Genomic DNA, 13,034 nt, shown 5'->3' with positions numbered 1-13,034 from the left:
CCGTACTAAAAATGATGTAAAATGTAAGTTAAACCCGGATTTCAAGTGATTCATGATTTTATTGTTTCGTTAGATGATTTTCAGTCTTCAGTAAAACGAGTTTGTAGGAATGTAGGTTTGGGAACCGGTCTCACTCAACTCCAGCAGCTCAGCCGTCGTGGTGGTCGCAGGGAATTATCACTCTACTCTACTCCTCTAATTATCCAGTTCTACTCTATAGTTAGTTACCTAATCGTTGGTGGTAAGCTTTTTATAATCGGATGGGCTTATATATGTGGTTTGTGAAAATATCCGATTGTGAAACTAAACCACACACAGGTTACTGACTACCCTCCTTCTTGCCCGGCCAATAACAACAACAGGCCCATCGATCGATGTGATATCTCACAGTAAGTAATCTGTCTTACTGATTTACTTTCCTATTTCGTTTTTGTTACAGATATTTATTGTGAGTGATGCCGAACACTACTGCTGTGTGATTGATCAACTGACTAAGAGATGCATGAACTGCTGGAAGATATTTTAAAGAATCGCGACCTATCTAAAGCTGGTGATATATTCTCTATTGAATACACTGATTTATTACAAGATGTTGGTGAAGTTTTAGTTTTAATTGAAGAAATCATTGATAGCAGCGAATATGAAACTAATGACAACGACCAATCAGTGGTGGAAATATGTATTACATGGGTAACATCTAATATCAGGTGAGTATTGAACACACCTCCCGGCCGAGGTGAGGGGATCCCGCCATCCTTAACTGTGGAACTAGATTCAGAACTGTGGAACTGGTTCCATGAACTGTGGAACTGGGTCCAGAACTGTGAAACTGGATCCAGAACTGTGGAACTGGTTCCGGAACTGTGGAACTGAGTCCAGAACTGTGGAACTGGTTCCGGAACTGTGGAACTGAGTCCAGAACTGTGGAACTGGTTCCATGAACTGTGGAACTGAGTCCTGAACTGTGGAACTGGATCCAGAACTGTGGAACTAGATCCAGAACTGTGGAACTGAGCCCAGAACTGTGGAACTGGTTCCGGAACTGTGGAACTGAGTCCAGAACTGTGGAACTGGTTCCGGAGCTGTGGAACTGAGTCCAGAACTGTGGAACTGGGTCTTGAATTGTGGAACTTTCTGATTCCAACTAGATTCAGTTATTTTACTGATTTATTGTATAATCAGTGGATTGTGATTGATTACAGGGATAATGATACGATTAATGAACATTGCGCGGCTTTGGTGAAATTATTAGAATGTTGTTTGAATTATAATCTAAATCCGAGGAATAAAGATGAAGATCCGGCTCATGGTAAAATCGCGTGTGATTTATTCAGTTGTATATTCCCGAAGGTACGTCAATGGTCTTCACTCATACGCCATCTATCAGGTGAATCCTGTACTAATGGTTATTTTGACTGTATTTTGTAGAATTATTCTCGACATTCAGTAATGGAACTAGCTCTACCGGTCGCTGTTAGATACCTACAGCATGATAATACTGAGCTGTGTCGTCATGTTACCAGTTATTTAACTTTAGCCGCTACTGAAAACAATGATATCTTAGCAACGCAGTTAACTATTATACTACACAGTATTCTGAACGGTTAGTCTGTCGTTTATTAAACTATTTCTGGGATCAGTGGCTCAGGACCAGTCTGATATAGCATCTTATTTCTGTAGTCAATCTTACAACTTAAGACCCAACTGGGACCAGGGCCAGGTTCCATAGTCATGACTTATCTCCTAAATAGTCTTAAGACTAATCTTGAGTTGATAGATCAGTTATAGAGCTAAGTTGATCTCAGACTGGTCTTAAGTCTAAGTCACTGAGCCATGAGTGTTAACTCGGTTAACTTAGAGTTTCTATAGAGTTGAATCAGGTTGTTTTGTATTTTCAGGAAATCATAGTTTATGTCGCATTTTACCGAATTTGTATCCGGAGAATAAACAACCGATCAATGATTTAATTACGAAACTGATTGAATTATTGCCGAAATGTGAGGAGATCGCTGAGAAAACTGCTCTTATTAACACTTTCATACTAGCAGCTAAACAGTCACCTGATGTAAGTTAATACGTACACATATCCCTTACTGGAACGCCACTCCAGTCCACTCCAGTCAGGTCAGATCTTTTGACTTGACAGTGATATCTGAGTTGGATGATACAGTAGACTCCGCTCAAGTCTGATCTTTTGACTTGAGAGTGATATCTGAGTTGGATGATACAGTAGACTCCGCTCAAGTCTGACCTTTTGACTTGAGAGTGATATCTGAGTAGGATGGTACAGTAGACTCCGCTCAAGTCTGACCTTTTGACTTGAGAGTGATATCTAAGTTGGATGATACAGTAGACTCCGCTCAAGTCTGACCTTTTGACTTGAGAGTGATATCTGAGTTGGATGGTACAGTAGACTCCACTCAATTCGGATCTTTTGACTTTTAACTTGAGAGTGATATCTGTGTTGGATGGTACAGTAGACTCCGCTCAAGTCTGATCTATTGACTTGAGAGTGATATCTAAGTTGGATGATACAGTAGACTCAGCTCAAGTCAGATGTTTTGACTTGAGAGTGATATCTGAGTTGGATGATACAGTAGACTCCGCTCAAGTCTGATCTTTTGACTTGAGAGTGATATCTGAGTTGGATGGTACAGTAGACTCCGCTCAAGTCTGATCTTTTGACTTGAGAGTGATATCTGAGTTGGATGGTACAGTAGACTCCGCTCAAGACAAGTCGGATCTTTTGACTTGAGAGTGATATCTGAGTTGGATGGTACAGTAGACTCCGCTCAAGTCTGATCTTTTGACTTGAGAGTGATATCTGAGTTGGATGATACAGTAGACTCAGCTCAAGTCAGATGTTTTGACTTGAGAGTGATATCTGAGTTGGATGGTACAGTAGACTCCGCTCAAGTCTGATCTTTTGACTTGAGAGTGATATCTGAGTTGGATGATACAGTAGACTCAGCTCAAGTCAGATGTTTTGACTTGAGAGTGATATCTGAGTTGGATGATACAGTAGACTCCGCTCAAGTCTGATCATTTGACTTGAGAGTGATATCCGAGTTGGATGATACAGTAGACTCCGCTCAAGTCTGATCTTTTGACTTGAGAGTGATATCTGAGTTGGATGATACAGTAGACTCCGCTCAAGTCTGATCTTTTGACTTGAGAGTGATATCTGAGTTGGATGATACTGTAGACTCCGCTCAAGTCTGATCTTTTGACTTGAGAGTGATATCCGAGTTGGATGACACAGTAGACTCCGCTCAAGTCCGTTCTTTTGACTTGACAGTGATATCTGAGTTGGATGATACAGTAGACTCCGCTCAAGTCGGATCTTTTGACTTGAGAGTGATATCTGAGTTGGATGGTACAGTAGACTCCGCTCAAGTCTGATCTTTTGACTTGAGAGTGATATCTGAGTTGGATGATACAGTAGACTCAGCTCAAGTCAGATGTTTTGACTTGAGAGTGATATCTGAGTTGGATGGTACAGTAGACTCCGCTCAAGTCTGATCTTTTGACTTGAGAGTGATATCCGAGTTGGATGATACAGTAGACTCCGCTCAAGTCTGATCATTTGACTTGAGAGTGATATCCGAGTTGGATGATACAGTAGACTCCGCTCAAGTCTGATCTTTTGACTTGAGAGTGATATCTGAGTTGGATGATACAGTAGACTCCGCTCAAGTCTGATCTTTTGACTTGAGAGTGATATCTGAGTTGGATGATACTGTAGACTCCGCTCAAGTCTGATCTTTTGACTTGAGAGTGATATCCGAGTTGGATGATACAGTAGACTCCGCTCAAGTCCGTTCTTTTGACTTGACAGTGATATCTGAGTTGGATGATACAGTAGACTCCGCTCAAGTCAGATCATTTGACTTGAGAGTGATATCTGAGTTGGATGATACAGTAGACTCTGCTCAAGTCTGATCTTTTGACTTGAGAGCGATATCTGAGTTGGATGGTACAGTAGACTCCGCTCAAGTCTGATCTTTTGACTTGAGAGCGATATCTGAGTTGGATGGTACAGTAGACTCCGCTCAAGTCTGATCTTTTGACTTGAGAGTGATATCCGAGTTGGATGATACAGTAGACTCCGCTCAAGTCCGTTCTTTTGACTTGACAGTGATATCTGAGTTGGATGGTACAGTAGACTCCGCTCAAGACAAGTCGGATCCGAAACTGTATTGTAGAAATACTTTTCTCACCAAATTTGTTGTTTATTTGTAGATTAATGTGTAAATATTGATAAAGTTTGTTATATATTCAGTTAATAGTAAATCATGTTGATTATATTTTCAGTTATTGGTGAATCATGTTGATGTATTAATGACGTTATTGTCTAATATAGTATTCACTGGTTTAGTATTAGAGATATTCACACATATCGTTGTGTTAAACATCGAGGCATTCATTGAGTATTTACCGAAACTAAAAACGATCGCTGGTCAGCAGACGACTGTTCTACCAGCTGTAATTAAACTCATCTCAGCTGTAGGATCGAGTAATCAGGTGAGTTTATAATCAGGCTAACAGTTCCACAGTTCTGAGTTAAGATTTGTGAGTTAACTCTAACTCACAACTGTGGAACTGGATCCTGAGTTCAGAGTTAACTCTAACTCACAACTGTGGAACTGGATCCTGAGTTCAGAGTTATCTCTAACTCACAACTGTGGAACTGGATCCTGAGTTCAGAATTAACTCTAACTCACAACTGTGGAACTGGATCCTGAGTTCAGAGTTATTTCTAACTCTGTCTCACAACTCAGGATTGGATCCTGGCTACCAGAAATCTGTTTGTTAAATCCTATACAGTGGTACTCTTGTCTCGGAGCTGATTGCCTCCGATTATACAAGTGCCCTATGTGAGAAAATTTTTGGAATTTCCTACTCCAATACATGTGCTGACTGCCCCTAAATTCACTTGCTGCCTCACAGGGAATATGATTGGTCCCATGAGAACAGTGAACTGTAGATCAGAGTCAAGCGCTTGCAGTCTTCTATATTTCTACCCCAGTTCTTTGATGAATAGAGTAATGATTTTCGGATGTTTTTTATGTTTTCAGTGTAGAGCTGAAGAATGTTTACTGTGGTTGGTCGAACAATTAGCAGAAGCTGATCTGAATAATCTTACATTGCTGTTACAAGAAATCAAATCACTCGGTGAACTGTACACAGATCTAGTAACTGGACACATCGGTGTATTAGTGAAATATGAACAACACAGTTCATCGGCATCGAGTCTTATCAGTCAGATCAGAGATCTTATCAACAGTAAAGGGTAAGTTACACTTAATGTCATCATATGTTCGCTTGTGTTGGCTGAGTGTTAATATTCCTAGCGTCTGGTGTTAATGAAATTTGACCAGTGGTTTATATTTAATGCAGGGATTCTGCAGGAGGTAAAGAAGTGAAATCAATATCAGTACAAACAGATATAGAAGAAGATGGTGTATTATTAGACAGTATCTCTACAGCTAAAGCCAGGTAGCAGTACGAACTATTAGTTAGTTCACCCACCAGAGCACATTCTCACAAAACAGTTCGATACTTAGAGATCCCATGAAACCATGACGAAATCTTCTAATTTCATCAAATCAATTTAGGCGTTAATCATAGTGTTGACGTTTGGACCCAGACTTTTTCATGAAACGATGCCTTGGTTTTGAGTAAGTTGATAAAGGTTCTATGTGATGTTTTTTGTTTGCAGCGGTTCACCCTCAGAGTCTCCGACATACGCTGATAGTTTATCTGAAAGTCCTCATTCTAACGGCGGTACACAGGTGAGGTTTTACAGCAGTTATTGATCGTAGATTAATATTGTTATTTATTCTGATTCTGTATTGTTTATATTTTATAGAATAATAACCTCCCAGTTCGTGATTCAATTCAACATTTCTGTGATAAACATTTAGATAAGATTAAATCTTATATCGGAAACGTTTCGCATAAATTACCGATTCCGTGTAAGGCTTCAGTTGAAGGTAAGCTGCTGCTAGTGCTGCTGCAGCTGCAGGTGCAGGTGCTGCTGCAGAATTATCTCAATCCCAACTTCAGGGTCCAGTTCCACTGTTCCGAGTTAAGATTTAACTCTTGAGTTAACTCATTGAAAATGAACTTACATTAACTCTGAGTTAACTCACAACTGTGGAACTGGCTCCAGAGAAACATTGATGAATTTTAATTACTGTTTTTCTGAAAATGGCATTTAGATAAATCTCATAAATGTCAGCAAAACAAACTTAAGATATCACCAATGAGTTGCATTGTTGATTTGGATCCTGCTGCTGTTTGTACTGCATTAACTCAGATCCAACACATACAATCTTAGTTCAAACCGATTGATTTATTTATTTATCTCCTGTACAGAACGCAAGTCGAAACGTAGATTGTGTTTACAGTTCTCCTGTAGCGGTTGCAGTCCTCATTGTTTGTACAGCGGAAATTATTTCTATGTGAAAACGAAAATGCCGAAAACTTGGATACATATCATGTTTCTCTCTGAACAGGTAGATGGCGTTGCAGTATGATAATTCTCAGTTCTGCAGTTCTCCGTTAAATATGACTCCAAGATTTTAGAAATTTGAAATTAACCAATTCTAACCCTTGAGTCAAAACTGTGGAACTGGATCCTGATTTGTCGATGTAACTGTAATAAGTGTAATTTAATTTTAGGCAAAGTCTCCTTGCGCTCTGAGTCAGAGCGATCCAACTGTAGCATTGATTAAATCAACCTGGGATAAACTGAGATTAGATACATTCACTCAACTCGTCTTCTCAGCATTCCCTTCTCAAAAGGTAAAGTTCCACAATAGACTGCATTGGATCTTACTCTACTAATGAATACCCGGTATTCTCTGCGGGGCAACAAGTGAATTCCGGGCCAGGGCTTCATGTGAATTAGAGTAGGAAACATTTTATATTCTACCGCACTGGGTACCACAATAATCTGATACAATCACATTAGATTCATTGCTGCATACAGAAGAATACAAGCAGTAGTTATAAGTATATGATTTGTATGTTTTTGTATTTTTAGGAACAGGATTTATTATTACGTGAACTGCACGGAGCGAGGTTTTTCGATATGTTTATGTTTAACGCTACGTTGAAAGTTTGGTGCTGTTTTACGTGCGATGATCCTGAGAAACTCTCAGATCTGCTGCAAGATGGTGCTCCGGTCATCGAGGTTGGTTACTGCTGCTCCTTAGATTACGAATTACAAGTGTTGTTCCTGTAAATCTCACTGGATAGTTTATTTTATTGATTTTAGGGTCAACTGAAGGAGAAAAAAGGAAGATGGAATTTTTTCAAACGTTGGAAAACGCGATATTTCACATTATCCGGTGCTCAAATAACGTACAGTAAAAGTGATTCAGTAAGTTTTTAATTCAGATGTGTTTGTCACTATTCACCTACAGTAGACTCTAACAAATCTCCAGGATCCGGTTCCACAATATTGTGAGTCAGTTGCACACTTGTGAGTTAGAGTTAACTCTGAACTCAGGATCCAGTTCTTCAGTTATGAATTAGAGTTAACTCTGAACTCAAGAATCAGTTACACAGTTGTGAGTTAGAGTTAACTGTGAACTCAGGTTCCAGTTCCATTGTTGTGAGTTAGCGTTAACTCTGAACTCAGGACCCAGTTACACAGTTGTGAGTTAGAGTTCACTCTGAACTCAAGACCCAGTTCTACAGTTATGAATGAGAGTTAACTCTGAACTCAAGAACCAGTTTCACAGCTGTGAGTTAGCGTTAACTCCGAGTTAAAATCAATTCATTTTCAATGATTCAAATTTTTACTCAGTTCTGAGTCAGACCTGTGGAACTGGATCGCCAGTATTTGTAGAAGTTGATGAGTCTATCAATCATCTACTGTATAAAACAGTTTGTCACGATTTTATATTTTCAGAGAAAAGCTACTCTTCCTGTGAGTAAAATCCAGAGCGTGAAAGCAATCCGACACGGAACGCGAGACATTCCAAAAGCTTTCGAAATATTCACAAACGATGATCAGAAATATATCCTGAAAGGAAAAGACGGTAAAAATACGGAACAGTGGGTTCAGTGTTTACACATAGCGGTCGCTCAATCTCATAAAGAGGATGGAGTTATTGATTTAACGGATCAGTCACCCTCGTGTAGTGACCCTCAAACACCCTCGCGTAGTGACCCTCAGTCGCATAGTGATCCTCTCTCACATACCGACCCTCAAACTAATCTCTAATCGTGTCAACAGCTGAATCCAGTTCTACAGTTCTGGGTTAGAATCTATAGTGTTAAAACATTGAGAATCAGTGACAACTCCAGGGGTAGACTTTAACAGGAGCACAAAGAAATGAATTGGGCATAAAGTGGCTAGTATCCGTGCACAGCGAGCGCCGAGCCAAAACAGGGGTCTGGAAATTTTAAAAAATTTGGTGCATTTTCATACCATTTCTCGGTACTTAAAGAAAGTTACAGAAAATATAAGCTAAATCGTGATTTGTGGGTGGGAAAAATGCTTTGAAATATGTTGCAATTGTATATTCAAAATGGCACTAGAGAATTGCGATGGGAGCGCGCAGGCTCCTTGTGCTCCTGTCTGGACCTGAACCGGGATTGCTTGCTCCTGTCTGGATCTACCCCTGAAAATCAACTGATTTCACCTCACAACTGTGGAACTGGATCCTGAATATTCGTGAAGTTTGTGAGTTTTGAAGTATTAGAAATGAGTCAAACTAACAGTAATGTGTCTCGTGTAAACCACACACATATCAGTGTTTATATGTATTAAATAAAGTTGATATTTTTGCTGCTGTTTTTTTTTGTTCCTCTGTGATTTGATAAACCTTTGAGATTTTAATGCGACCTTGTTTATTTGAGGTTGTGGTGATCAGTGTTTGGTAAACATTGAAACGACCATCTCTCCCATTGATATTCATTCCCTGTTTAAATTGTTAAGAGGTCACATCATTCCAGAACACAGGGTACAAACCGAATAAACAAACGTTTATTTTATTTTATATGATAATACTATATTAATATAGCGATCAGACTTTACACGTGCATGATAGTTATTATCATTCCTGATAGAATAATGAATAAATTTACCATTACCTCTTGTAGTACCCTCCGGTATAGTTTGTGGTATATATGAGAAGTCTCTTAATTGTAAACTGTTTGTAAAGATCAAATTAATTTGTTAATTAAATGTTGTTTAGCTTAACAATACAGAGCAAAAACTGGTCTTAGACTGGTCTTAAGTTGTTAGATCGGCTATGAAACTAAAGTGGTCTCAGATTGGTTTTAAATCTAAGTCATGACTGCCCAACTGGCACCTCTGAAGACTACTGGTACTACCGTAGTTGTTGTAGGGGAACGCGTTCATCATTGACCAGACTCACAGTTCTGTATCTACAGTGAAACTTCTTTTTAATGACCTCTCAGATATTATGATTTACCGGTTGTAACAAACCTAGAATTTCATCCGAAGTCGGACAATCGTAGTTTGGATATAACGATAAATTGTATGTTATGAACATACTCTCCTGAAGAACGTTGTAGTGCGAGGTTCCACTGTATGTATCTGATGAGTCTCCACCAGTTGAGACAGACTCTCAGTGCGAGGTTCCACTGTATGTATCTGATGAGTCTCCACCAGTTGAGACTGACTCTCAGTGCGAGGTTCCACTGTATGTATCTGATGAGTCTCCACCAGTTGAGACTGACTCTCAGTGCGAGGTTCCGCTGTATATATCTGATGAGTCTCCACCAGTTGAGACTGACTCTCAGTACGAGGTTCCGCTGTATGTATCTGATGAGTCTCCACCAGTTGAGACCGACTCTCAGTGCGAGGTTCCACTGTATGTATCTGATGAGTCTCCACCAGTTGAGACCGACTCTCAGTGCGAGGTTCCACTGTATGTATCTGATGAGTCTCCACTCTCAGTGCAAGGTTCCTCTGTTGTAAAGAGATAGATCTGTGTTAAATTTATTTAGTGTTTAATGTGTTTTAGTTTTTGTTTCTGTGTTTTGTAACGCAGTGTATTCATTTCTGCATTTCAGCTATAGTAAACTGCACCTTATTCTGTAGCATTGTAAATATTTCACACAGTTCAGAATCATGAAAATAGAAGTGAATTTTAGTAAGGCAGGTTTTGATTTTGTATTTTAGTTGAAACGAACGCGTCAAAAGAGAATTCAAATCAAAACAATCTGCCTAAAATTCACTGCGTTGACTTGTACTGAGTAAGGAGTTTACTGTAGTATGCTTAGTGCAGTAATTATTGATGCAATATGCACTGTATAATGACCAAAATACAGAGTGTATGTTTACGCATACAGGGCTGTATCTCGACGCAATACAGAGTGTATGTTTACGTATACAGGGCTGTATCTCGACGCAATACGGAGTGTATGTTTACGCATACAGGGCTGTATCTCGACGCAATACAGAGTGTATGTGTACGCATACAGGGCTGTATCTCGACGCAATACAGAGTGTATGTTTATACATACAGGGCTGTATCTCGATGCAATACAGAGTGTATGTTTACGCATACAGGGCTGTATCTCGACGCAATACAGAGTGTATGTTTATACATACAGGGCTGTATCTCGACGCAATACAGAGCATATTAATCATTATCATTTTATTTACAAATTCTAATCGTTTCTACGTTATTTATGTCATATCTATGTAAAAAGGTGCAATTCAAAATTTGAGCGAAAATTCCTTATAAAAGTTAAGGTAAATAATTCTTCATTTGTAAAATTCAAGTAAAAATAATGCTTTATTTCTTTTTTTGCGAGCAAAATACATGTACAAAATAGCTACGCGTGCTGTTTACAATAACTAGCAACTGAAAACTGCTTTGATTTAGTCTTTCTTTATTCCGTAAATGCGGAACGCAGTATAATCTGATTCTGTTAATTTATTTATCCGATAAATAAATCTCAAGTTCAGCCGAAATTGAGGCTTGTTAAACAAACCGTTTATTCTGTTTTATAAGTTCTTTCCAATCAGCACGCAGCTCCTCTGATTTCATCCAATCAGCACGCAGCTTCTCTGATTTCATCCAATCAGCACGCAGCTCCTCTGATTTCATCCTATCAGAGAGTAGCCTCTCCCAGATTATCCAATCAGCACGCAGCTCCTCTGATTTCATCCAATCAGCACGCAGCTCCTCTGATTTCATCCAATCAGAGCGTAGTGTAGCTCCTCCCAGATTATCCAATCAGTATTTCCGAATTAAGACTGATTATTCCGTTGTCCATTAATATTCGTGAATATATTTTTAGGTAACTTATCGAAGAAGACCAATCCAGCCGCTCTCTCTATAGAATCTAATGGAACTAAATAATTTAATAAATTCACTTTTTCCGGTAAAACTTCATTCGGTAAAACGAACGATGAAATGCTATACGTTCCACTGTTAGTTTCCATGACGATTACTTTAAAGAAATGCGTCGGCACGGCAACGTTATTTTGTCCGATCACTTCGTATTTGACGTAAACTTTTCCGTCTTTTTCTCTCCTGAAACATGAAACAGATAGAGAGGAATATCTATGAAACATGAAACAGAGAATGTTTCCTTCAGGTGGGGCAGGAATGAGTGGGTTTCTTACCTCGGTAGAAACAGCGGTCCGGTGCAGATATAGATATTTTTATTTTGACGAGTTAAATGTCGAACGTATCGTTCTAAATCATTCCAAGCATGACGATTAAAACCATTACCAACCTGTAAACAGGAAACAGGACGATGCGATGAGAAAAGCTTGCCACAAATGATTAGGATCCAGTTCCACAGTTGAGAGTTAGAGTTAACTCCGAGTTAAAGTTAGTTCATTTTCAATGTTTTAACCCAGAGTCAAATCTTAACTCAGACCTGTGGAACTGGGCCCAGGGTATTAACTAGCCCTCGTGAGGGTTCAGTAGTTTTACCTGAGGTGCGATGTTACTGAGAATGAATGTTTCATCACAGCTGTGTTGATTGATTCTATGATTCCCCGCAGCAGCCATGTGACCTCGATCATAACCACTACGTCTATAATCGCTATTACTCGATCTAAACATCGGTAATATCGTCTGATCTTCTTTAAATTCACTTTTCTCGCGATCGACGACCGACGAGTTTTGATTTTGTATTTTCTGCGGGTTCAGATGTTCGAGGACCCAACGCGGGATTCTGTTTCTGCGATCGTACGAAATCACGTAATCGTCGCGACTACGAATATTATCAAATCCCGGGAAACCGAATCGCGTGATTTCAGTGAGGTTTTTATTCGGTAGTTTAGAGGGCGCCGGTGCTGAGGGAGTGACCGAGTAGTCCATAGGAACAGCGGGTACATTTCTAGCGGCGCTGACTATGGGTATTATTGAGGTAAATATCGATTCAGATTGTCTGTTGTTAATGAGATTGCTGGAGCTGTTCATTGGAGTGTTTGGAGTATTGTTGGAGTTTGATCGAGTTTTCTCATATTCTCTACCGATCCAAGCTCCAACACCTAAACTCGCTATTATCGATATATTGCGTATTCTAGACATTATCATCACTTTATAAACAAAAGCAACAAACTCAAATTAAATTTTAATTTCTGGAAGATTTGTCATGTAAAGTCTACGGCTGTAACCTGACACCTCAGAGGGTATCTATGAATAAAAGTCTAACTTTTGTTCCAAACTACCCGACACGGCGGTTTACCCGTGTGGACAATAAATCTTGTATTTGAGTCTTTTACACCAATAATTAATATAATTCTATAGAAGAATATTTTAAAAAGTGATACTCATTCATTTAGTCATTGATTTGGCCAATTTTGGTAGAAAAAATAGTGTTTTGTGTTCCGATATTTCAGTGAAGCATGGATACTCAGTTTGAGTTATAGTACGGAATCTTCCTGGCATAGATTTGATCTGCCACATTGACGACCAAACTTTACATCGCCGATTTATGGAAGTCTGCAGAATAAAACCGGAAGTGTTGAATTTCTGGGGAAAACCCAGTGGATAGGATAATCTCAACATCGATTAATTCAT

General features: G+C 39.2%; 2 protein-coding genes across 2 annotated transcripts; one reads left to right on the top strand and one right to left on the bottom strand.

The window, feature by feature from the left end:
• Positions 1 to 4: 4 nt before the first annotated feature.
• Positions 5 to 10,798, top strand: LOC141908369 (ventricular zone-expressed PH domain-containing protein 1-like). The gene is made up of 15 exons (XM_074798402.1): positions 5 to 23; positions 440 to 707; positions 1,203 to 1,350; positions 1,429 to 1,603; positions 1,899 to 2,065; positions 4,315 to 4,524; positions 5,079 to 5,293; positions 5,401 to 5,499; positions 5,723 to 5,795; positions 5,873 to 5,996; positions 6,382 to 6,521; positions 6,688 to 6,810; positions 7,052 to 7,201; positions 7,286 to 7,390; positions 7,925 to 10,798. The coding sequence occupies exons 2-15, from the start codon at positions 499 to 501 to the stop codon at positions 8,237 to 8,239; spliced, it is 2,253 nt and encodes a 750-aa protein (XP_074654503.1). The 5' UTR covers positions 5 to 23; positions 440 to 498; the 3' UTR covers positions 8,240 to 10,798.
• Positions 10,799 to 10,804: 6 nt separating this feature from the next.
• LOC141908370 (endonuclease G, mitochondrial-like) lies at positions 10,805 to 12,594 on the bottom strand. The gene is made up of 3 exons (XM_074798403.1): positions 11,940 to 12,594; positions 11,624 to 11,736; positions 10,805 to 11,531 (listed from the first exon to the last, which is right to left on the bottom strand). The coding sequence occupies exons 1-3, from the start codon at positions 12,546 to 12,548 to the stop codon at positions 11,246 to 11,248; spliced, it is 1,008 nt and encodes a 335-aa protein (XP_074654504.1). The 5' UTR covers positions 12,549 to 12,594; the 3' UTR covers positions 10,805 to 11,245.
• Between the last annotated feature and the right edge of the window lie 440 nt (positions 12,595 to 13,034).

This window comes from Tubulanus polymorphus, chromosome 7, assembly GCF_964204645.1.
Source record: "Tubulanus polymorphus chromosome 7, tnTubPoly1.2, whole genome shotgun sequence".
NCBI classification, from domain to species: Eukaryota; Metazoa; Nemertea; class Palaeonemertea; order Tubulaniformes; family Tubulanidae; genus Tubulanus; species Tubulanus polymorphus.
This window is presented reverse-complemented; position numbering and strand designations above follow the sequence as displayed.